This window comes from Trichogramma pretiosum, unplaced genomic scaffold (genome assembly GCF_000599845.2).
Source record: "Trichogramma pretiosum strain Unisexual culture from Peru unplaced genomic scaffold, Tpre_2.0 scaffold2, whole genome shotgun sequence".
Lineage (NCBI taxonomy): Eukaryota > Metazoa > Arthropoda > Insecta > Hymenoptera > Trichogrammatidae > Trichogramma > Trichogramma pretiosum.
In genome coordinates this window covers 813,719-838,741 of record NW_019641687.1, presented here as the reverse complement: position 1 = coordinate 838,741, position 25,023 = coordinate 813,719, and the positions used below count along the sequence as shown (strand labels likewise).

Below are 25,023 nucleotides of genomic sequence, written 5' to 3'. Positions count from 1 at the left end.
TGACAAAAATAATTATAAAAATATCAACAATTAAAAATAATCTAATCCCACAAAATATGTACAATAATTTGTTCTTTAAAACTAAACATAATTAATTAATATTTTCAAGATTCATAAGTCGAGAGATCATTGCGATGTCGTCGAATCAGAGTTTCGCGACGCGCGCATTATTAGGTGCCAATTGTCCCGTTGAGCCGTTGCGATCGCAAAGTCGGCGAACCTCACGCTTTGCAATTTTTAAAAGCCGACCCTACTCCACGCTCTTTTGGCTTTTATGCGGTAATAAGATATATATGTCGCACGCGGCATGCGGCCTGTGTTAGTTTTTTAAACGCAATTATTTTTACAGACAAATCTTTGTTAGCTTGTACAAAATTTCTGTCAAGTTTTCAAGTGCATACTAACAATACAACCTTAACTTAACTTCTTTCGGCGGGAAAAATATTCAGATTACCGTCTGGTATCGCAATGTAAGACGTTTATAACCTCATTGACTCGCTCAATCAAACATTGCGATTCGCGACAACATCGAATTGGCAACTAATTTTTTTTATCATCTTTTCTTTTGTAGTTGCTCTTTTTTAAAGTAGTGAACGGTAGAACATATGTGTTATCAAAGTATCAGTGCATTATAAATGTGTCACGACGATGAAGGAATTGGAAGAGACGAATTGCGAGGTGAGCTTATTGCTCGACTTCAATCTTGTTCTTATCTGTACTTACATTTTTCACTCAAAATTTAGGTACGGAGTGTTGTGAATTTCGACTTGCCACAATGGGAATCGTCGGATGGTCCGGAATCTCGCGACGAAGATGTTGCTTTGTCGCAAACAGCAGGGACTGGAATCACTGATAGTTCCAAGGAAGCTGAAAATCTAACTGGCGGCTTTCTTGGCAATGATTGCAAGCACTCTTGGATGACTCGAGATCGACATCTAATAGTTCTTGACAATCGCACAGGCAAATGCATTTGCTCTTGGGTTTTTCAATATAAAGTTACCACTGTCTCAGCCTTTCCAACTAGAGATGGTCAAGTACCAGTGTTGCTTATTGGTTTGGATAACAATGCTGTCAAAATTAAAGATTCTGTTGGATATCTATGTATTTTTGACTGCTGCTCTTCAAATGTTCTTACTACTATTGAAGTATGCTAAACTAATTTATAATCCACTTCTATATTTTGTATATTGACTTGATAAAATATAATTTTTGTAAAAGGTTCCAGCTGGCGTTGAAAAGGCATGTGTTATTCATGGAGGTATGGCTTGGGAAGATTACAATGAAAGAAGACCAAATACAGTATTGTCTGATAATTCTGGGCTTATCTTCACTGCCCTTAGAAATTTACAGCATATTATTATTGATGTCAACCGTGTATTGTGGAAGGACTTTTTCCTTGAAGGAAAAACAATTACTGCTAGATTGGATTTTGTAAACACTACCCACAATACTGCTAAAAAAGCTAGAAAAGAATATACTCACTTAGCTTATGACTTGATGGAAAAAGGTATAGATGAATCATGAAAAAAAATTTTTCAAAATAAATTGATATATTTTTCATTTTTAGAAATTGAACAATTCATGGGATTTGATAGAAAAGATTTTGAATCTACTCCTTTGTACGATGAAAATTTATGTTCAGTTTTAATCAGTTCAGAAAAAACTGGATGCTTAATAACTGGTTGTCTTGGTCGAGTTATCATTTGGCAAAGTGATGGTTCTATAGGTTGGATTAGTCCTCTTTTTGATGAAAATGCATATGTCACTCATATTGCTTTAATCGAACCATCTGATGATCCTAGACCTTTTTATTACTTGTGGATTGCATGCCAGGTAAAATATAAAACTATCTCCTCATAAAAACTTATTTACCAAAAATTTATTATATTCATTATATATGAAAAAGAATACTTTTAAAAACATGTGAATATGTTACAGAATGATTCACCAGATTCATCTGCTGTTCTTCGCATGTATGCTATGCTTTTTTCCAAAAAGCAAATATCTTCCTCGTCGTCGTCATACTACTATGACCTAGAATCAGATCCCAGTTTAAAATTTGAACTGGAACTTGATATAGGTGAACGTATTCATACTCTTCAGCCTATAGAAAGAGAATGCCTTCGTGATACATCAGATATCTCATCTATACGTGGTGAAGATTCATTGTTACTCATTGGTACCGATGATCGTGTTCTGATTTTTGATTTGAATCGTTGGTATAAAGAGCAAATGCCAAGAACCATAACTGAGTGTCGAAATCCCAATAGTGTTATGGCTAGCTACAGAACAAAGACTGATGATATGGAGAGAAAAAATGTCTTTAATTGTGCGTTTGTGCCTAGATCACTTAAAGAATTTATCAGTAGGGGTCCAACATCAATGGAAGAACTATTTTATCCTAATTCACTAATGTTGGAGTGGGCAGAAATGAGTAATGATGGTGTTACTGGTTGGTTGGCTAGAGGTGTCCAGACTGAACTGTTAAGAGATATTACAATCGCTGGCCCGATTGTATTAGTGAAACCATCTGAAACTTACCATCGCTGTTTGAGTGCTGGTTTGGTAAGATATTGCAAAAACTAAAATTTTTTTCGCTTTTAATGAAAGCAACAATCATTTAATTATAATTTTGAATTTTTAGATTCCTTTTGATTCAACTCTTCAAGATCATCCTTATCGAGCTGAAGCAGCTCATCAACGCGAAATGTTATTGTCTTTGTGTCTTGAACAACGTAGGACAAACTTTTTAAGTAATTGCGGTCGCGAATGGTCGGATGGTAGTGCATCTTATCTTTACCCCGAATTTTTGCGTTGGGGCGTACAACGTGCTTCAGAGATAAAAATGCTCGCCGACCATTTATGTATACCACTTTTTGATCATTCTGGAACAACTATTGGTGAAGCTGAAGCAAAAACATTAAGATTCTGTGAACAACAGTTAGAGTGCTTAACAAATGTTATAGGAAGCTTACCTCGTATTGAAAAAGATTTGGAAAAGCAGAGAAGAGCTTTAAAAAGAATTGCAACTTATCTTCAGGTATAAACTTTTAATAATTTATATATAATATAAGCTTTTTGAAAATCTTGACAATTTGATATATTTACAGGTGCTGATGTGGTTTTATGATGTTAATCTCTTGCCTGAAACTCAGTATGTAGATGAAGAAGAAGAAGAAGAAGGAGAAATAGCACCAACAAATCTAAATATCCCGTATCCAAAGCAAAAACTTGTTGAATGGTACAAAAAGAAAAGAAGTTCTTATTCCAGTGGAGACAAGAAAGACGAAGATTGTTTGTTTATTGATCATTTGATATCTCATGAATGTTTGCCATTAAGATTGCAGTGGGAACGCGAGAGTATTGAGGAATCTCCAAATGCTGGTAGTGGATATTATCCTCCACCATCACTCCAATCATTGTTGAGAATTTTCTTGACCGATTGCCATCGTGAAGACCCCGCTTCAATTACAGTTACATCTGAAGATCATGAACAAGGCGAGCAAGAAGATGAAATGATAATTGAAGGAGATTCAGCAGAAATTGATAGTAAACATAGTGTTACAATATATTTACTTATGGATTTAGCAATGCTTCTTCAAGGCACATACCCTAGTATCGACCGATTAATTAAATATCCTTCAGCATTTAAATTGAGCCCAAGTTTGATTAAATTAACCCAAGCATTTTGGTTGTTAGATCATGATGATTTTGAAGGATTTTTTAAAATTGTTACCGGCCAATTAATAAGTACTACCGATTTGAAAGAGTGGCATCATAAACTGGCTGTTAAAACACTTTTAAAAAATGACCAACACAAATTAGGTAAGTACAAAATATGATTACTCATTTTCATGGTAATAATGCGTAATTTTTTTGCAGCTCTTGTATATCTACGCATTTTAAAGCCACCTTTATCGTCATTAGAAGATCAAGGTACTTTAATTAGTCTTACAGTTGGTCAAGGATTAGTAGAATCAGCGTTTCACTCTCGACCACCGTCTCACTATGCACAACTGCTAACTTGTTTCTTTCAAAGCTGTCAAATGAATGGCAAACTGAAGGAAGTTCTCCAGCTTGCTCTTGATAGCGAAGAAGAGGAAGCTTTTATCAAGTTTCTTAAAAAAACGGGGAACGAAGATGCTAGATTGTTTTATTATTTGCAGAGAGGAAGGCATACCGAAGCTAGTGATATTTATGGTCCAAACGCTAAATACACTACTAACAAACCTATCATTCATCCTCTTTCAATGAAAATGCTTGGGGCTTTTAATGCAACTCTACCAACAACAACGCGTCAATTTGCAAGCACTTTGACGAGAATTAATGTTAACCCACCAAAGATCTTACTAGATTTGAACAATCGCAGTTATCCACGCCCGATGTCTCAATGTCGAGACAAAACCCGGGAGATTCACGAAATTGCTTTCACTAAAACTCGTGAAACATGCTTGAAAAGTGAGAAATTAATTCACGGTTCTGGGCATATACCATTTTTAAATGCACCTGCATCAACAGTTGTCTTTTGTTCAAGAACTGCTGTTAATCAAAATGACATGAGCATTTCTAATAAAATATGTTTTGCAAGTAAAAAAGGCAAAGGTAAACGAACGTTGCACATGTTAGAAGACGAAGAAATTTTAGAATCGGGTGTCTCGGAAAGAAAAAAGCAGAAACTAAGCGGTAAGTTGTTAAATTAATGAAATTAAATGAAAATTGCTATCACTAATCTTTAATATTTAATGAGTTTAGGTAAAGGTAAACCAACCTACGACCGATCGCGTCGCCTAAGTATGAGTCAAGTCTGTGATACACCTTTGGTACAACGTAAATTAGCTCAAGATGTATGTAAGACTGGTAGTCTAGCTACTGAAACACCTCAATCTATTCTGAAAATTCGTCAAATGCTGAGAAACTCGAATTCTCCTGCTTTTGGAAGTTGGAATGTGGGTTTATAAGGCATCAAAAAAAGTCATCTATATTTGGAAGTTTCATTTACTTTTTTTTTATTCAGGGTTCGGGAGAACGTTCTATGCGCAAAACACCAGTTTCTAACATTCGGTCTGCCAGGCAAATTCGCTTCAGTATAGATAGGACGCACAATGGAAATGATTCTTCACTTATGGACGTCGAAGACAATGGTGTTACGGATTATAATGAAGATAATATGGGCCAACGACCAACCAGTGTCGCTAATGACTCCAAGAACACGGAAGCATCTGGGTGAGTTCCGATTTTTTTAGTTTATCGTAAAAGTATAATAAAAATGAGCATCTTAATTACTAGTAATATACATAATAAAGTGAAAACAATATATTGTCAAAATTGTGCCGAATATAAAACTAATCCTGTTTATCGAATTTTCTTTAACCATGTAAAAAATGTGACTTTAATTAGTATTAATGATATATTCATGAGTTAAAAATCATGAATTTTTAAAATATTTGTTTATTATTTAAAATTTAACATTATAAAATTAAAATTTAACATTATAAAATAATTTACGCTATAATTTTTCATAATCAATTTTAAACGATTTAGTCATTTTGATGCGCATTGTTTATTATTTCATTCTTTTAATAATGGTTACATTGAAAAAATCGTGGTTCTCACTAGCTGTCTAAATTAATACTACTACTTCGAGTATCTGTATTGATGTATTAACCTCCATAGAGCAGTTAATAGAGTGCCGGTTTTACACGCGGAGGACGCTAGTTCGAATCTCCCTCGTCACGCATGTTCGTTCACTAATATAAGTGGAGACTTTTTTCTCCATGTATTTAATAAATAAAATGTTTATCATGAATAAAAATAGATAAATTATTCATTTACTCTTGCACGCTCCTTAGATCCATCTCTGATTATCATAAGAGATGCTTGAGTCATAAGTGTGCTAGAATACGCAATACCTTCTCTTTAATCCCAATTCTTCGATTTTAATCATGTCGGTCGAAGGTAAGGGTTATCGAGTGGACAGTTAATATTTTTTATTAAATAATATATAAGTATAATTTTTAATACCAGTTTTATGAAAATGATAATGTTAGGTATTGTTTTAATGTGTGGTATTTCATTATTAATTCCAGAGCGAATGAAAGTTATCACAGTTTGTGTGAAGGCAGTGCAATTTTAAGTGATAACAGTTACACCAAATCTTTCCACGGTCCAAAACCAAGACCTAGCTACAGACGCAGCAGTACTGCATCCCGGGGATCTAGTACTTATCTCTCACAAAAATCATCGACAAGTGTTGATACTACTCTTGATGGCTCTGTTTTTGTAAGTAATTTTTTATTACTAGTTAAATTTATTTGTTTAGATTTAGTCACATTTTTATGAATAAAATGTACCTACAATGTACACATTTAAAATTTATTTGTAATTAGGATGCTTCATTGGCGATCAAACCCCAAAGCACTGCTAATTTGAGTCCTCGTAAATCTATTGTTTCTGGAACAACTTACAATGAATCAATCCTTTCGGAAAACACTAGCTATGTTGATTCTTCAATCGAAAATTATTTTGCACCACCACGTCGTCGCGACGAAGAAAGTACTGCATCAGAAATTGATGAAGAAGAAGATGAAGAAGGTGTTGATGAAATTAATACAGAAATTATAGCAAAAATTACCGATACTGGAGTCGATTTTGACTCATCAATAAAACCTAGTGATGTTGACTACGAGCTCAAAATCAGTTCACAAGATGAAGATGAAGAGATGCCCGATGAACCCATGGAAATTCAGGTAAAATTAGTTACTTTTTATTTTATACTTAACTTTTATTAAGAATAATATTTATGACAAAATATTTTTAAAGTTTGAAGATGATGAAGCTATCAACACGTCTGTCCCACAATCTCAAGAAAATGAAAGTAGCGGGATAGATGCTTCTGGTCCATCACCCGCAAAAATGATGAAAGTTGTGACTTCATCTCCAGAATCTTTCAAACAGTCTCAAAAAAATCAATATGACACTGAGAAAGAATTGCCTCGCAAGTCTGAAGAATCTTTTCAAAGTATCAAAGAATTTGACTATCAATTTTCAAATCCAACTTCAGTTATACGTACAGATAAAATCAGAAAATCTATGGGTAATCAATCAAATATTTCTACTGATGGTGAAATTGAAAATTATACTCTAACAAAGCCAATATTTTTGAATGAATGTGGTATTGTAAAGTGTAATGAACAATTAACAGATGATGAATCCAACGATGACGACGTTGATGAAGTAAATATAAAAGTCAACCGAAATGATGACGATGGAGAAGAATCTGAACTAACTTTAAACTTGTCAAGTTCAGATGGATCTGGTACTGAAAAAAAGAGATTGAATTACATTCTTAATCAGCGAAATGACGAGGAAGAAAGTGGCTTGGGAAAAGAGACTTCATCTTTAGTTGAGAGACTAGCAAAATCTAAAGATTCTGAACATCCAGCAGAGCCTATCGCCGATGAGAGCAAAAAGGTAAGAATCGATAGTTAAAATATAATGCGCGTTAAGTAATACATTAAAAATGATTATTAATTACTAGGTAACTTTGTCGCGACATTCCTCTGTATCTTCTTTATCAAGTAAAAGTGAGGATATTGCTGATGAAGGCACACCACTTAGAAGAAGCGCACGGCGTCATGCATCTACTAGAAGTCAAGAATCGACTCCGACTAAGTCAAAAATATCTAATAACCCAACTACTGCAAAAATGCTGTCTGAAGTTACAAACATTAGTCCTAAAAGTAAGTTAGACCTTATTCAATCGCTTCTTAAATTTACATGTAAAGAATAAAATGATAATTATAATTTTTCTAGAGCAAATCATTACAGATCTCACAGAAAAATTAACATCACCCGTGAAAATCGTAAGTAAAGCACAACAATCAATTGAAGTAAATGAATCGCCTTCTTCAACAGAAGAAGTTGATGTTTCTTTGCCCGTGGAAAAAATTACTCAGAAACGAGCAACGAGAGCATCGTCACGAAAACCTCAAGAGTCACCTAAAATTGAAAAGGCAAAGAAACCTACAAGAAAAACTAGAGCAACATCAGTTGTTGAGGGAGGAAATGATGAAATTACAAAAGAGAAAATTGTTGTACAAGACGATACAACTATAATTGATAAAAATCAAGGATTGAAATTAGAAACTTCAGTAGCTCCAAAAAAGAAATCGAGTAGATTACCCAAAACAAAGAAAGAAGAACAAAAATCTGATGAAAGTACTTTAATTGAAGATAAAGTAGAAACGAAAAAGAGTAGAACAAGAGCGACAAAACTTACTAAGGATACAAGTAGTGATAAAAAAGAGGTATGTTTATTCCTAATTGAATAATTTTTAAAATATAAAAGCTATATAAAAAGTACTGAAACATTTAATTTTATTAATGTTTCTGGATGGATTTAGGAAAAACTAGAAGAAAGTGATGACGAAGAACATGAAGATGTATTGCCGAAAACTCGTTCAACACGCGCTTCTCACGATAAAGATGCAGCAGCCAAACCATCTAGTAGGAAAGGAAGAACAGGTTCAGTGGCCAAAGAAATTGTAGAAGATGTGCAACCAACGAGGCGGACGCGTGCCACTTCAGTTGTTAAGGATGAAATTAGTGAACAACAGTCTAATGTAATCACGAAAAAACGAACTCGTGCGGCTAGCATTGCTAAAGAAGTTTCAGAAGATAAAAGTAAAATTAAAAAATCAACTCGAGCAACATCTTTGAATAAAGAAATTAGCCAAATAAATGAAACTCAAAAAAATACAAGAACGAGAGGACAATCACTCCCTAAAGATATAGTTCAACCTCAAGGTAAGATAATCAATTATTGGTATTATACAAACATTTTAAATAAATGCCAAAAATTTAATGCGAATTTATTCTGTAGAAATACTAAAATTAACATCGCGAAATCGACGGTCAACGAGTCTTTTAAAAGAAGTGATTTTAGAAGAATCTATTTCTCAACTTAATTCACCAGTCAGCAATAAACGTAACCGCATTGCACGTCTACCCATTGAAGAAACTACTTCAGTCACATCATCTCCTGCAGGAAATACACGTAGTCGTCGTTCATCGATACAATCTGTAACTGAAGATGTTGACGAAAATTTAGCAAAATCAACGAAAACTAATGAGTCTAAAGAAGAACCACGTTTACGTCGTGCTGTAAGTGTAGATTCGAGCATTGTTGTGCCAACGGGAAAAAGATTGACCAGAGGGGCCCTGGCAAAAACATCAATTATTGAAGATGTTATACCAGAAGAAACTGAATTAGGCAAAAAAGTAGTGCCTTCTAGAAAGAAACGTGCTGCTTCTGTATCAACTGACAAAGTTACTGACGAGATAGGAAAAGCTAAAATAATTAAAAAACAAACAGAAGTGCGTAAAACTAAACGAGGAAGAAAAAACAGCGAAAGTAAAGATTTTGAATTCTCACTACCTGAACATACTGATGGATTAACGAATGATTCTGACAGTAAGTATATTTAGAAATAATATCCGAGTATAGACTGAACATCGGTATTTTAAATTACTTAATTAAATTTAATTCTGGCTTTGAAATTTTTGGACACATTATTTTTTATTCGTTTAACTTGGTGATTTCTTATATAGATGTTTGGCAAGGACGTCTTCGTGTTCGTGTTCGTAAAAATGCGGAGATTGTTTAATACAAAAATAAAATCGGTTCCTTGATCGCGACCATTATCAAGTTGTTTACCCTTTAAAAATGTTGTTATTTTATAATTTAATTTCTTACTAAATGAGTTACTTATTAATTTTGTTTCAGATGAGTGTCGTACTCCTAAATTCAAATTTTCAGAACCTGCTGGGTTTCAGAAGTAAGTTTGTTTTTAATATAAATGTCTTAAACTGATTACTAACCATCGATGGAGTTTCGTTAAAATACTAATGGTGTCATCATTTCTAACCAACCAACCACGCACTAACCAACGTTCAACAAAGACCACAAAAAGTCGAAACTAATTATAATTTATTTTTTTAACTTTTGCGTTATAAATTGTACAGATTTCTTTCGCCGATTCGCGATGAAGAGGACGAGTCATCCGAAGAAGTGACAGAAAATAGTGCATTATTGGAACGCGACGCTAAATCAGAAACTGCACGTACGACAAGAGCAAAGGGGCGAATAACACGCGCTCAAAAAACCAAAGGACACAGCCAGTAACAGCAAAATCTTGTTTGAGTAAAAGTTGACTCGGAAGCGCGTTAAATTATGCGGCGTTTTTTGATAAAATATTATGTAGTATATTAATTCTGTGAGAAAAATTGTTCATTGTTTTCGATTGCATATTTTTTATTCCTCTAATCTTTATTAGACTACTCTTTGTTGTTAATAAAATAATGAAAGTGAACGTAGCCTTTTAGCACAAACAAACTTTTCAAAAAGTGTATAATAATGTTGTAAATAATTTATTGATGCATCATGTCCATTCAATAAAAAAGGTAAAAGGGTAAAAGTCTATCATAACTTACTCTTAAATATTGGATTAATCCAGGTCCTTGCAATTTTTGTTAATTAAATTAAATTGAAAGGTTTATAAAATGCAAAATAAGTGGAAACTTACTTAGTATACATTATCGGAATGTAATGATCTTTATTTAAATTTGTTTATTATATAAATATACAAATATTAAACTTAGAACATTTGCATTTTAAATACATACTGATAATTAATACTAATCACTTTTCTAGTAATCCACATCCTGGAACGTAATATTAATAAGTTGAAGTGTTCTCTGCGTGTACTTCGAATTTTTTTAATATTAATTTAGTAGAAATCAAATTTGGGAACAATCCCTGCCTTTCATTTGGATAGATAAGATAATATTTTAATCGAGTATATTTTAGGCATTTTCAAATGATGTATAATTGAAATTCATCAAGTTAACATTTGCAAACTAAAATCATTGTTGAAAGAGGAAGTAATATTTTTACAATAAAATGTTTATTTTTATTTATAAAAATCAAGGCACGTTGGTGATATTTCGTGCTTTGTTTGTAAAAGGCACTGCTTTAGTTTTTCAATAGCAAGTTTTTTCCAATCATCCAATGGCTATAAACGGAAATGCTCACTATCATAATATACTCGGTAAAAATACAATTTAGATTTAAGGTCGGTGTATACATTGTAAAATTGTAAGTACTTATAACTAGAATACAACATGTAAAGAGATTAAATTGTGTCTTTCATTTTCTTTAGAAACTCAGACGATCAATTGTCATTCCGAGCTTAATTGAATCATGCAAAGTCGATTTATTAATTTGGGATTTTACAGTTGATTCAATATAATAACAGTTGATTTATACAGACAAACCATTTGTACCAATAGGTAATAAAACAATCGAAATCACATAATTTTTTTTAATGTTTAAGTTTTTTTTGGATCAAATTTTATCACGATTTTTATTGAACATTTGAAGTAATGAGTAAAACCTATGACATACTCGATATGTTACACTTACAAAAATTTTTTGATAATCATCTAACATTTTCCATGATTCAATTAAAGCACTGCTTAGTTTAATTGGACATTGTATAAAAATGTTTAACGAATTATATTAACGATAAATCTCAATAGATGACAACCCGGACATAATACTTTATTCTAGTAAAGTCATGACGATTTGATATATCTTAGATACTCTTAGTAAAAAAATCAATTTCTGTATGATTCGATAATATCTATTTCACTGCTGTCTACAGCTGTCCTTCACGCGACGTTTATGCCTTTCTTCTTGAGTCTGTGAAGGTGAATAATTCGGAAGCCCTATTAAAGAAAAGAATAGCGTTATTATTTAAAAAAAATAAAAGGATTAGAATAATAATCCCTTTCTAGCACATTCGAATTTTGTTCAAATTAACTAGAATTTTGAAAGAAGTAATACGAGGGCATTCATCGTAAACCCACCGGAATAATTAGTACGGCGGGTCCCTGGTACAGGCATATAACAAGCTGCTGAAATCGGTTCATCGACAGATTCTAAGGTAGTGTCTCTCATGTACGTCGGACTTACAGCCCCGGAACCCCCGCTCGATGCTGTAGATGTTATTGCGCCGTTGTATGTTGGATCGATCATAGCGGCCACGTTTCGTTGAGTCAATGTTGAGGACGAAATTGATTCGATTTCGTCACCCGATTCGGGATAACTGCGGATCTCTTCGGGATCGGATGTCTGTCGACTATGATGTGACATGGATGATCGACTTTTTGCTGTTTAAAAAAACATTGTAATTGGTAAAAAATATTTGATTTCATAATAAATCATGTTCTTTTTAAATGCAATAGGTAAGGTATAATTCTGCAGAATAGGAAATTGACAATACATTTGTAAATATATTTCCGCGTATTTAAAAATACTGGGAAAAATTTAAGTGGTTTCATTTTTTATGAGAGGCGTCGATACGGACTATACAATGAAATATTATAATTGTAAACATCGTAAATCAAAATCGCGAGATTATTTGTATTTTATTTTTCGAATTTTCATGTAAGAGTAAACGTTTCTCGATCATAAAATTGTATTATTACTCACGCGATACACTCGATCTTATTTCAAGTTTATCTGGTCTTGGTGGTCTCTCGAGACTTCCACTTGCGACCGACGATTGCTCCTCTTCCAATTGTTGTTGCTGTTGTCGCTCCAACTTTTTTTGCTTCGCCCTTTCTCGAGCTCTTTTTGCTTTAGCTCGTTCTTTTTCTTGTAACATTCTTGCAAGCTCGGCATCTTGAGCTTCCATTGCTATTTTGTGATCTATTAATAATTGCTCGTTCATCACTGGTCCATCGTGAGAATCAGTATTTACTTTTTCTTCTTCTTGAAGTTTACGCGCTAATTCCTGATGATGAAAAACATTAAAAATCAGTTTATTTTTAGTTGCGTTAAGTTGAAAAATAAACATTAATCGGAAATTTGATGTTACCTGATCCTTTTCTTCTTGGATACGCCTCTCGATTTCTCGCTCGGCTTCTAATCTTGCCGCTTCGTCGTCGAGTCGAAGCTGCATTCTCATTTGTTCTCTTAATTCTCGCTCCCTCATTCGTTCTTCTCTTTCTAATGATAAGGCTATTTGGCGTGCGATTAAGGCATCTCGTTCTTCTCTGTAAGCGAATTTTCGAAATCAATAAGAAGATGATTTCAAATTTTACAGTTTCCACTACAGATTCAAAAACTTACTGTTCTTGTACAATAGATTGATATCTTAATTTTTCTAATTCTTGTTCAATTCTAGCTTTGGGAAGATCTTCTCTCACCTGGGCATTGCGAACTTTGTTGTGTGTGTAATGTTCTTTAACTGCAAGAAATTAAATTGATCATAATTAAAACATTTGAATGTAATTATAAAATCAATACAAAAAAAAAAAACTATTTACATAGTAATTAAATCAATCAAATTCAATTGTGAAAAATAAATAATAACAATAATTTTTAATTTTCTTTTAAGAATTGCTATAATTAAAGTATAAAAGTAAACTCACTTTCTTCATCTTGTAGACGATAGGCCAATGCTCCATCCTCATGTACCAACCACTCCCTACACACTATATTAAAGTTAATTATTAGTGAGAATGACCATATTTTTACACTAATAAGAAAACAACAAAAAAGTTAGATTCAATGAATAACATAAGAGAAAGTCTTCCAGTTCAAATTAAATGAGTTTATCTTATAATAAAGAATTTAATTTAAAAATAATTTATGGCATGTAGATCCATGAATTTAAGAAATCCATATTTAATTAAAAAATTAATTTTTCACAGAATTAAGTTTTAAATCGGTACAAGAATTGTCTGAACTGCAAAGTACAAGTTTAATAATATTCACACCGTGTAATATAAAATTCTTATGGCAAGGAATTACGCGAGTCACGCAATGAAAATAAATTTAAATTTCTTTCCGACCATATATTTTTACCATACATTTTTGCTCTGTAATAACGACTTTAAAATATAGTCTTGAAGAAAAAATTGAGAAAACTTTGGTGCATTATCTAGTGCGCCAAGTCGTAAAAGAGTCGATAAAAAATTGTGACTTTCGCCGGAATCGTCTTACAATAGTCAAGCACTAGTGAGTAATGTTGACACTTGACGAGGCCGCAGTCGTCGAAATTTAAATACCTTAAACGCAACTGAAATCCTTCGGCATAAAATAAAATAAAGTATCAGATGGAATTTGAATAAACAAAGGAAAAAGACGTTGCGTAAAAATATCGTAAGTTACGGAAACAGAAGCGAGCGAGAATGAAAAAAAAAACAACAGGATCTCAATTTTCAGTTGTCAGGCACGATGAAAACATGTCACACACTCAATGTATCAGAGCGTAAAAAGAAACAAAGACTTTCACTGTATGTTGAGGTAAAAACTGCACAAGGATAAAGTCGCGCACGGCACAAACCTTCGTTGACACGGCCAGCCTTCGGCATGGTGTCCGAGCCCAGCACCGATTTAGCCATTATTAAGACTATTTAATGTACACAACTTTATTAAAAAAAATAGTAGAAAAAGGAGTCGTCGTCTCAGCACGTCGCCGTGACAGCAGGCGACTCCATTTGGCGTGGGAGCCACAATACTACTAACATAGTAGAGTCAAGCTGCGCGAGGCTGCAGCAGCGGCCAGCCAGTGGCAGGCGCTGTAGTTGCTGCTTATATTGTGCTCGCTGGTAGTAGTGGCAGCGCAAAGCAATAATAAGCAGTACAGGCGCATTCTGCCATCTTGGAATGCCGATATCGTCTTAGTGTTGTGTCGGTGTGGCCGCATACATTTCCCTTCTCTCTCTCTTTCTACTCTATAAAGGTTCACTCTTATTTCCCCTCCCATTGCACTTATGGCATTACATTATGTATAGGAACTGAATACTCGTATTATGTTGCAATGGTATGTACGCGCTGCGTACACTATATCTATACCTATATATAATATCAAAGTCTCACATTTATGCGAGCCATAACGCGCGTATACACCCGTAGATAACTTTTTACATTTAATTCTCCATTAGTTTAATCGTATTATAACGTAACTTATTAAGTAATACATTTTTCCGATACCAAATATGTCAGTACGTCCAAAAATTGAAATTAGGCTTAGAAATATTTGTGACTAAAATTATGAGTTAATTGCGCTTGCATTGAAATATTTCACACTTTTCTCCTACATTTCTTATTCGATACTTATGAGCTCGAAATATTTTTTCCGGACACAATTTGCTTTAATTGATACCGCTCATTAGATCTTGACTGAGGCTAGTAAAAAATTTGTTCACTGTAAATTCTATCCTAATGTCAAAAAAGATTTCAGGCGAAATTTCTTTGTTTTTTCACTCCGATCGTTATGGAGAAACACTGTCTAGACAAGTGTTCTATAGAAATGGCTGGAAAAGTATTCAAAAATGTTGCACTGTAATCATTGTAAATATAAATTTATAGACTCGTTCTTGGCGGTGTATATTAAAATAAAGTCGACTCATTTCGATCGAAAGCTTAATTATTATGCCGTACATTAATGATGATGCTAGTCTATAGTGTTTACGCGTGTAAAAAACATTTTATCAGTGTTAAAAATGGCTAATTTACATATTTTTCAAATAATTTGACTTTTTATCTCTTGCGGGGACATGTTTTCGACTCGAAATGTCAGCTATTCGATGTTAACAGAATCGAAGCGCAATGTCATCGAGTAAAGTTTAAAAAAATACGGTTCAAAATAATAAAAATAATAGGTACGAGGAAGTCAATAGAGCAGGTAGAGGTTGATCTGTTGCCATGGCAAAAACTTGTACATCAAAGTTCATTCGCACGTTTTAATGACTTGACGGCGGAAATCCAGGGTATACATATTATATTGTATATGTATACCTACAACTACTGCTCGGAGGTCTGGTATGTGTGATACACATCACATATAACGCTAAGTATGAGAAAATACAAAATCTTTATTGTATCCTTTTATTCACTTACCGCACTACATTCCGAAACTTGCAGATCGTGCGATTTTGCGGCTTTAGGCATTAGTGTTGGTGTTACTCGTTGACATCATCACCAACGAAATTAGTATATCTGTATTAGCTTACAAAGATCGTCAAAACACACATTCAAAAATGTGAAACGATGACGAATTCACCCGCATATCAATAAAAACTTTTCGAGTAATTTGGGCAATTAACATCGTTTAATTATTTCATTAATTAATCTAATCTATTATAAAAAAAATATAAATGAGGTTTACTTATGAAATTTCATTTCATACAATTGATTTTTTTTGTTCGAAAGAACCACACATACTGCCATGGTTTGTTTTCATCATTTGGTCCTAAGATGAATACACAATTTTAAACTATAAATACACGTATATATATAAAATAAATTTTACATAACATGAATGAATTATCTTGATGAGAATGAATTTGATTTGTTACAAATTTACACAATTTCTCAATTGGAATTATTTTCTAAATGACAATGAAATTGACATCAACCTTGTGCAATTTTACGATCCTTTATCGACATTAGGACTTTTGCTTCAGTTGAAAATGTTGTATCTTCGCTTGCATATCTTTAAAATCGTCCTTATCGATGACATTGGTAAAAAGTATGTTAGCCATAATTTGCACGTCGACGGCGCTCATGTCGATGAGGGCCGCCAGTTTCGCGGCGCAGCCCATCACGACGTTCTTCTTGAGGTAAAAGAAAAAGTTGGAACAGACGACGACGGCAGCGGCTATGAAGCCGGCGTTCACCTCGTACTTGAGAAAATCTCGGCTGTCCTTGTGCGAGCGATCGTAGGGTTTGCCCCGGGCCAGCAGGTGCAGCTCGGCGAATATCTCGTTGTGCCGGAGATAGGCCACGTCGAGGAGCACCAGACACGTCTCCCGCAGCTCGGGCGTCACGGGCAGCTCCGAGTAGGCGAGAAACAGCTGGACCGCGTCGATGGGCAGACTGTAGGGTATCCTGAAGTCCAGGGTCTTGAGGATGCGCTGCTCCGAGGCGAAGACGATGGCGCGGGTGTACTCGCGGCTCGGGTCGACCGATTGCAGTATGTCGCGTACCTGCGCGAGTGATCCATTTATCAAGTGATTTTCCTGCTGCGCAGTTTTCACAGGCCAAAAGAAAAAACAAAGAGAGACTTTACCATGGGTATGCCGAGGCCCGTGGAAAAGAGGGCGACTTTGCTCGCGATTTGCAGGCAGGAAACCAGCACGAGTTTTATCTGCGAGAACATTTCGGATCTCGCGCGCCGTAGAGTCGATTCCGTGATTTCCGAGTCAGCGATGAGTTCCCAGAAGAAGAGGCCGAGGTATCTGTCGAGCAGGTGGACCGCCATATACTTGGCGTGTGGCTCTATTTCGAAGCGCGAAGCCATGGAGAATATTGCACTTATCATTTCGGTCTGCACGCCTGCAATGACAATTTCAGTGAAAATCAGTATACGCCGTGCCTATTTCACTGCTGGGAGAATTTTACGTTTAACGAGTTAATTATCTTGGCAAAAGAAATTACAATTTTCATTTTCCATACAATCTTTTGTCAAAAAAAAAATTATTTTTGTAAAGACTCGTAAAAAATGATAATTCAGAATGTTGATTAATAAGTTTGTATGAATAATTAACTTTCGTGAATTGAAAATCATGCATTTTTGTCGCAAAAATTTTTAAATTGTTAAACTTAAAACAGGTTCTTAAAAGAAAGAAAAAAGTCAGCAAATTTCAATGTACGCTTATTCACGTAGAACTAATAACGAGAATTCGAACAAAGGTTTTCAAAAACGAATGAGTTCAATATAAAAACCGTTAATCAGTGAGAGAGTGAAAAAAATCGTTCTGTTACACTAGCTACTTGCCTGCATAGGGGATGCGAAATTCGTCGCCGTTGTCGATCTTTTGCTGCTCGGCTTCGTCGCTTTCACGCGCGTACTTCAACCAATCTTTGAGGTATGGCTCTAGTGATCACAGAAATTTGTACGTTTCATAAACGTTTATAGTACATACATATACGCCCAATGTATCGGGTGAACGACCGACGATCAAAACAAAACATTTAAATGCTAATGTAAGAAAAGTTGCAAAAAAGCTCACCGATGTAAGAACTGTCCCAGCAATTTCTTTCCATAATACGTCGCATTTACCAATTCGTAAGGTGCGCTGACTTTGGCCAACGATTGCACACGCGCGCTCCTTTTTGTCGATCTACCCAATTGCAGCGAATTATTGAAACGGTAAATATTGCACCTCGATACTTGTTATAATGTTTGTTTACCTTTTCTTTGTTTTGACTTTTTTCTTAGCCAAAATGCAGTATTTCGACTTGCCGAACACACGCGAATACCTATGCGATCACACTCTTTGACACGACAACAACACGCGCTAATGCAAAAACGTCGCGGACGCACCGACGCATCTACCTTTCGATTCCATAAGTTACTCACACTTCGACAGAGACAATCGGAGCAATTATTTTCTGTCGTCGACTCACTCTGTAACACAACGCATCGGCCGCTAAATATTACTCGCTCAAGCCTCGTGCTAAGCTGGTTGCCACTAGCCGCGTGCGACTATGTTTTTGTATTCCCAATTCCCATCTTACTTTGTAGTGGTGTTGTGTACAGATTTTCGCGCAAGCGCAGAGCTTCGTCGGTCCAGCAGACGACGTTTTGTGTCCAGACGCCACACTGCGAGCACACGCTCGATGCGGCTCGCAATTTTTGGCTTTATTGCTTGTGCTACTGCATGTGACTGTGACGACTTGCGCCTGCTAGTGCAATGCTTGCTGACATAAAGAACTATCAGTAAATAACAAGATTCGAAGCTTTCCTCGAAAATCTCATGTGTTCTTGGATATACCGTCGTTGCGAGTGCCCAAGTGAAAAAGAGTCGAGTTTTGTACATGACATCAAACGACAATTGCGAACTCGCTTTTGAGACATTGACATTTTGAAGAGGTCTTTTTTAGCGTGTTTCTAACCTACGGAATACCGACAATTAGTCGATTTACCGTTTAAATTTAACCAAAATGTTTAAATTACTCACGCGTTCGTGTGTTTCGTTACCTCAAAAGTGTTTGAGAAACCTGCCGGTACAGGTAAATTTTATGAATCACGTAAAAAACTACAACACTTCTGTCATTTTTAAATGAATTTCTGGGTTTTTTTTGCAGAAACGAAATATAAACACATCTTTCAAATTACTCGGAGAACTAAATCCAAAGAAACCCGAGACTATCAAGAAAAAATCGCCCATTACATGGCTTACCGTCGCAGTTACAGGTGTTTTTGGAGCTGGTTTTATTGCTTTTATGTTACATTTGAGAGATGAAAAAGATCGGCAACTTGCTAAAGAACGCAAACGTCAATTGGGTAAGGCTGCTATTGGTGGAAAATTTGAGCTAGTGGATCCTCAAGGAAAATTAGTCAAATCTGATGATTTTCTTGGCAAGTGGGTTATGATTTATTTTGGCTTTACTCATTGTCCGGATATATGTCCAGATGAACTTGAAAAATTATCTCTTGCATCTAAGATACTTGGTAAGAAGTTATTTAATCAATAGGTCTAGAGAATTTTCAATCATCAATTAATTCTTTATATTTTTATCTATAGAGGAAGAGTATCATATTGATGTTCAGCCCATATTTATCACAGTTGATCCAACTAGAGATACACCCGAAGCTGTTGGTAAATATGTAAAAGAATTCTCCAACAAAATTATTGGACTGGCTGGCTCAGTTGAACAAATAGCTAAAGCTTGTAAAGCTTACAGAGTTTACTTTAGCAATGGACCTGCTGATGATGATAATGATTACATTGTAAGTTTATTTATTACCTGATTATTTTTAAAAATTTTACTATAATTTTTTAAATAATTTTATTTTATTTATCTATATTTCATTTTTTTAGGTCGATCACACAATTATAATTTATCTAGTAGATCCAGAGGGTGGATTTGTAGACTACTATGGCCAAACTCATGATGCTCATAAAATTGTAGATAGTGTTGTGTTGAACAAAGCCAAGTATGATAGATTAAATAGAAGTGAATGGTTTCCATCGCTTGAGTTCAATAAAATCACACAAAGGTCGTAGTAACTTTTGAAGGTTGAAAAATGATGTTTTTTTTTAAACAAATTTGAAACTGAACATTAATGTTTTTAGAATCAATTTTCATGTACATATTATAAAGTGATCTTATTATAAAATAATTATTTGCTAATAAATGTAGTTTACAGTGTTATTTCATTGTCCATTATTTCTTGAAAATTCTGTTATGGTTAACTATGTCAAAGGAAACACACATCCATCCTAATCTTTTTATTATTTTTTTATTTTCAACAATTACAAAAATCTTTTACATAAAATGCCATGAATATATATACTCAAAATCGAGTACTAAAGTTTATACATTTTTATGTGTTATATCATTGCAAAAATCATGAATTATTATATCTAGAATATATACATTTTTAACTGAATGAAGTGAAAAAAAACCATCGCGATTGTTATTAATGATCATGAGGATTTTGACCAGACTTAAAATCAAAACAATAAATTCACATGAATTTGAGATTAAAATTAATACAAATCAATGATAGTTTTATAAATTAAAATTTTGATATGTTGTTAAAGTGATAGTCTTTTTTTACTAAAAACTTTTCTTTTAAATGATATTTACTAATCTGTATATTTATAAACGATTTTTTTACGAATTTTGATATTAAATACATTGTTATTTATCGAATGATTTATCTAATGATCCATGTTGTAATAGAATCCATCAATCAATTTTATTATTTTTAAACAAAATATATACCATTTTAAATATTGAATATGATATTCAATATAAATAAATGGAGGATTAAAAAATAGACTTACTTTAAATGGCAAGTAATAAACTAAGAATGACTTTAATAAATTTGAATATCCGACTGAAACCTGTAGCTACTATTATTTTAGCTAAAATGAAAGATCATAAGATCATAATATCAATGAAAAAATTGAATTATAGATTAGTAAACAAAAATTATGTTGCAATCGTCACTAAAATGTTATGCAACTCGTTTTGATATTAACGTTAAATTATTAACGTTCAAATTTGTACAAAGTTTACTTTCGTTTTGTAGTAATATTGGTTACTAATAATCCTGATTGAATAAAATCTATTCAAAGACAATAACTGCTTTAAAAAACAACTGAGACTATCAATGCCGATATTAAATTTATAAATGAATCATGCTTTAACATAATATATTTAAACGTAATTGTGTTTAAAAGTAATCATACCAAGGTAGATTGTTAGATCTATCTCGGTAAACTCTTTTCAATTTCTATAAAATTACTTTTTAATCACAAAAATATTTTACAAAATTTTTTCGTATTATAAACTAAATTAGAGTTTTGAATTTTAACTAATTTAAAACTACATAAAAATACAACTTCACTTGTTCTCTAAATTTGTTGTAATAAAACATATTAATTATAAAAATAATAATATTTAACCGGTGGTTTATCGTTGACTATTATAAACTTCCTAAAGTTCAATTCGGTTTGAATAATCTCTTATTTTCAAAAATATCTGCTTATAGTATTGGAAAAAATATATTTTCTTAATAAAATTTATGACTTACTTAGTTTTAACGAGAATTTTTTATGATACAATTTACAATATTATATGTAAAAATGGACTTTACATATTAACTATAAATACTTTTCAACATATATATTAGATACTTAATTTATACAGTAACATGTAATATTAATTCTTTACCTCGTTTGAATTTGAATTTATTCATTATTCTTTAATGAAAAAGGCAGATTTCAAGTTTCTCGATACTTATCGGGCATTTACAAAATATCACTTTGATAATTATTAAATTAGCTAATACGTTTTCATTAGAAAATGTTGAAAGCTCAATGGCTCAACTATGGTCAAATTAAAATGAGATCTAGGTTCGAGGCGTGATTATTATACAGCGAAGACATTCAGACATTAGTATGCTACATAGTAACGTCGTTTAGGGGGCGACTTTAATTCTTAATTCTAAGGATGAAATGTACATTTGAAAGGCTTGCCGCGAGGCCTCTGAAAAAAAAAAATAGCACAGTTGCACTGCAAAAGTTCGAGGCCAATTGCCAAGTTAAGCCTAAAACTTTTGCAACCAATTGTACAAAAGTTGGTAAATTCGATTGTATACGTGGAAAAACTTTCCCATGGTCTTTTTAATATTGTTACTTGTCATAACCGCTAACACATAGTACACACAGGATTTTTTAAAGAAACGAGCTCTTGTTAAAATTATTGTTCAATCGACGATAGAAAAATTTTAATACTTTTATAGTTTTTTAATTCAATTTCCAGTAATTAAATGAGGAATAAAAATAATTATTCTTGTTATTAATTGTATCTATAAATATAAACTCAGCTTTTAAGTAATTGAATTTATGTTCTATCGAAAACCACAGCCAAGTTTGTATGCTTGTTGCGTTACGATTCGAAATGATTATCAAAATAATGTCATCGATCGAACAATAAAAATCGAGGATTTATGCGTAAACGCTGTATTATCTCACGTCGGGGGTAGCTAATGATCGCAATCAAAAGCAAATGAAATTTTTATAAAACCTAACGACAAATATTACGATCTAAATCTTACAAATCTATACACAGATCGATAGTTGAAATGTACAAAAAGAGTGACGATGTGTATATACAATATAAGGAGCCGAAGTCGCGCCGACGATCGTACATGTGATTATAATATATCGTCTTCTATATCGTTGACAAGTTGTAAGCCTACGTTTTTATCACTATCATCACTAAGCGATCAGTCTTTTCGTTGAGAAATTGTGTTAATCGACGGCACGAGACGGCGACGACGAGGACGAGTGTTTTTCATGGATCGCACGGCTTGTGCAGACGCTGCATCTCGTATGCCAAGTGGCTGCGCTCGGAGTCGCTCCAGTTTCGCTCGTCCGAACGGAGCTCGTTAAGGCCGGTGTCTGGCATCGAGTCGCTTTGACTTCCGTGGCCAGTTTCTTCGTCGTCGCACAGCTACAAAACATTTTATACATTCATTACTTCCAAGTGCATAGCCTTGCCAAGTTTGGCTTTGAATTATCACATCAAGTGGAAAAGATAAGTCGTACTATTTTTTTGAAAATTTCATTAATCTTTTGCATTAAAGAAACGATTCCGACAAAGAAAGATAATAATTTAAAATGCTAGTATTATCGGCCAATAAAAAGCTCGTTCAAGTTCAAGCTCGTTCAGTCTCAAGTGAATTGATCAATTAAATGTTGTTCGTTTCATGATTGTAATTTGTAATTACGACGTTTAACGAGTCAAAGACAAGGATACTTTTTAAATGACTTATTAATTGTAAAGACTAGCAGTAAAGCTGAAAAATACATCACGAGAGACTGGTAAATTTAAGAGGCCGTTGAAGTTCAAGAGCTTCTCTCGAGTGCTCAAGTCAAGCGCATGTGCGGCCATCGCTCGCCCAAGAGTCCTCGAGACCTCAAGACTTGTCACTCGTAGCAGGGTCTTTACTTGAGTCAAAGAATTTCCAAGAGTCCTGTTTTTTTTCCTCGATCACTCGATAATACGACACACATACCAAACATCATACATTTATAATGTATGGATTTATAATTTGTAAAGAAACTTACTTCGGAGTAATAGGCGAGTAAATCCGTCTTGTTATCGACGTTTTTGGTAAAAAAAGCAGATGAGCTGGCAGGATGTTTGGCAAAAGCGTCGTAAAGCTGGGAAGCTTCGGAATTCGCTGAGGTGCCACAGGCCTCGTTGCCAGTTGCAGCTTCCATAGTCTCGGCCTCTGGTGCTGTGGCGTCGTGACCGCAGCCACCGTTGATGCCAACGGCAACTTCTTGGCGTTCGTTGAGACTTGTCATGCTGCAACCCCGAGTACCTCCTATGTCGATGTCTACGCGTAAACAGATAGAAAAGAAAAATGATTTAATTACGAAACTGGTTATTTAAGGGATTCAAAAATACACCTTTTACAAATGACAGTCTTCTTTTAACAATGCTGAGTAAAATTAATTTTGGGGCGCTAGTAAGAAAAATTAATTTCGAGAACAAAGAATATTTTATGAAAAATTCTAGCGTAAAAAAGATATGTTTAATCTCTGTGATTTTTTATCTTCTTTCAAGTAGCTTACTTTTACTGGTTCAGTTGCACAGATGCAGCTGTACCAGCAACTCATGCTATATTTAATGAAGGCTCCATTTTTTAAAAAGCTCTGTTCAACGACAGCTTTCAATTTAAAAAATAGAGCTTTTATTCAGTGACTCTTTTTAAACGGAGCTTGGGTTACTTGAAGCTTTTTGAAAATAGAATTTTCATTTTTTACCACAACATTTTTAATTTTTGCGATTCATCTTTTTCAGAAAAAAGGGTTTGGATAAAAACGTTTTAAACAGTAGGGTCAAAAAAACTTTTAAAACCTAAAGAAGGCGGTTTCATGCAACTTCGGAAATAAAGACTTTCCTAATGAAGGTATTGAAGATGATGGATATGAGGAACAAAATGAACGAATAATCAATATGATTGGTAAATAAATTCCTGCGATATTTTTGAAAAATATTATCGATTTTGGAAAAGTGCTGCAAAATTGATATGAAAGTAAATACCAATTCGATTGTATCAACTTCAATAATTCGATTGTATTCAACTTCATAAACGTAATTGGACAATCGTTGAACGTTAAAAAATATGCCCTTAAATTTATATGGCCTTTACTCAAACCGTTTTTCAGATATCGTTGACATTAAAAGGTGTAAAAAACAATAAAATCAAAGGAGAAAAGACTCAATTGAGCTCAGAATATAATAAAATATGTACAACGTAATTTTTGACTATCGCTGTGTTGTAGATAATGCATTAATGTACCGTATACATCAAACAAAAGACTATCGAATTATCGTCTAACTTGATGATTATCAAATGTTAAATCAAATAAGTTAATTTATAATTTCCTTTGGATAATACCTGAGACTATGTA

General features: G+C 33.8%; 5 protein-coding genes and 1 non-coding gene across 11 annotated transcripts in view; 3 read left to right on the top strand and 3 right to left on the bottom strand.

The window, feature by feature from the left end:
- Positions 1 to 187: 187 nt before the first annotated feature.
- On the top strand, positions 188 to 11,197 carry LOC106655225 (protein ELYS). Of its 2 annotated transcripts, XM_014375506.2 has the most exons (21): positions 188 to 279; positions 350 to 470; positions 572 to 678; positions 744 to 1,145; positions 1,219 to 1,507; positions 1,568 to 1,833; positions 1,939 to 2,565; positions 2,645 to 3,040; positions 3,111 to 3,825; positions 3,883 to 4,683; positions 4,753 to 4,946; positions 5,015 to 5,223; positions 6,087 to 6,279; positions 6,387 to 6,746; positions 6,820 to 7,470; positions 7,538 to 7,739; positions 7,813 to 8,306; positions 8,403 to 8,805; positions 8,882 to 9,472; positions 9,785 to 9,836; positions 10,024 to 11,197. In XM_014375506.2, the coding sequence occupies exons 3-21, from the start codon at positions 649 to 651 to the stop codon at positions 10,181 to 10,183; spliced, it is 7,035 nt and encodes a 2,344-aa protein (XP_014230992.1). In that variant the 5' UTR covers positions 188 to 279; positions 350 to 470; positions 572 to 648; the 3' UTR covers positions 10,184 to 11,197. The 2 variants fall into 2 exon arrangements, with proteins under 2 accessions (XP_014230992.1, XP_014230991.1); XM_014375505.2 differs by having other exon boundaries at positions 227 to 470.
- LOC111694227 lies at positions 5,836 to 5,978 on the top strand. Its single transcript, XR_002763582.1, has one exon. It is a non-coding gene; the product is annotated as a small nucleolar RNA SNORA53 (small nucleolar RNA).
- Positions 11,198 to 11,367: 170 nt separating the features above from the next.
- LOC106655226 (coiled-coil domain-containing protein 50) lies at positions 11,368 to 14,603 on the bottom strand. Its single transcript, XM_014375507.2, has 7 exons — positions 14,415 to 14,603; positions 13,498 to 13,560; positions 13,196 to 13,313; positions 12,942 to 13,119; positions 12,554 to 12,857; positions 11,929 to 12,231; positions 11,368 to 11,787 (listed from the first exon to the last, which is right to left on the bottom strand). Exons 1-7 carry the CDS (start codon positions 14,470 to 14,472, stop codon positions 11,708 to 11,710), a joined length of 1,104 nt encoding a protein of 367 aa, XP_014230993.1. The 5' UTR covers positions 14,473 to 14,603; the 3' UTR covers positions 11,368 to 11,707.
- A 1,723-nt stretch (positions 14,604 to 16,326) lies between these two features.
- On the bottom strand, positions 16,327 to 18,503 carry LOC106655120. Of its 2 annotated transcripts, XM_014375342.2 has the most exons (5): positions 18,269 to 18,503; positions 18,088 to 18,198; positions 17,853 to 17,951; positions 17,145 to 17,410; positions 16,327 to 17,061 (listed from the first exon to the last, which is right to left on the bottom strand). In XM_014375342.2, exons 2-5 carry the CDS (start codon positions 18,131 to 18,133, stop codon positions 16,522 to 16,524), a joined length of 951 nt encoding a protein of 316 aa, XP_014230828.1. In that variant the 5' UTR covers positions 18,134 to 18,198; positions 18,269 to 18,503; the 3' UTR covers positions 16,327 to 16,521. The 2 variants fall into 2 exon arrangements, with proteins under 2 accessions (XP_014230828.1, XP_014230827.1); XM_014375341.2 differs by having other exon boundaries at positions 18,088 to 18,503.
- Positions 18,504 to 18,732: 229 nt separating this feature from the next.
- On the top strand, positions 18,733 to 20,236 carry LOC106655130 (protein SCO1 homolog, mitochondrial). Its single transcript, XM_014375351.2, has 4 exons — positions 18,733 to 19,090; positions 19,166 to 19,532; positions 19,606 to 19,811; positions 19,903 to 20,236. Exons 1-4 carry the CDS (start codon positions 19,022 to 19,024, stop codon positions 20,086 to 20,088), a joined length of 828 nt encoding a protein of 275 aa, XP_014230837.1. The 5' UTR covers positions 18,733 to 19,021; the 3' UTR covers positions 20,089 to 20,236.
- Positions 20,237 to 22,343: 2,107 nt separating this feature from the next.
- Positions 22,344 to 25,023, bottom strand: part of LOC106655203 (vasoactive intestinal polypeptide receptor 1-like) — a 41,191-nt gene continuing 38,511 nt past the window's right edge. For all 4 annotated transcript variants that reach the window (XM_023461420.1, XM_014375464.2, XM_014375465.2 and 1 more), the window contains 2 exons: positions 23,668 to 23,942; positions 22,344 to 23,050 (listed from right to left, as the gene is read on the bottom strand). In XM_023461420.1, the coding sequence (XP_023317188.1) occupies positions 22,892 to 23,050; positions 23,668 to 23,942 (434 nt within the window). In that variant the 3' untranslated portion in view covers positions 22,344 to 22,891. The remainder of the gene's footprint in view (positions 23,051 to 23,667; positions 23,943 to 25,023) is intronic.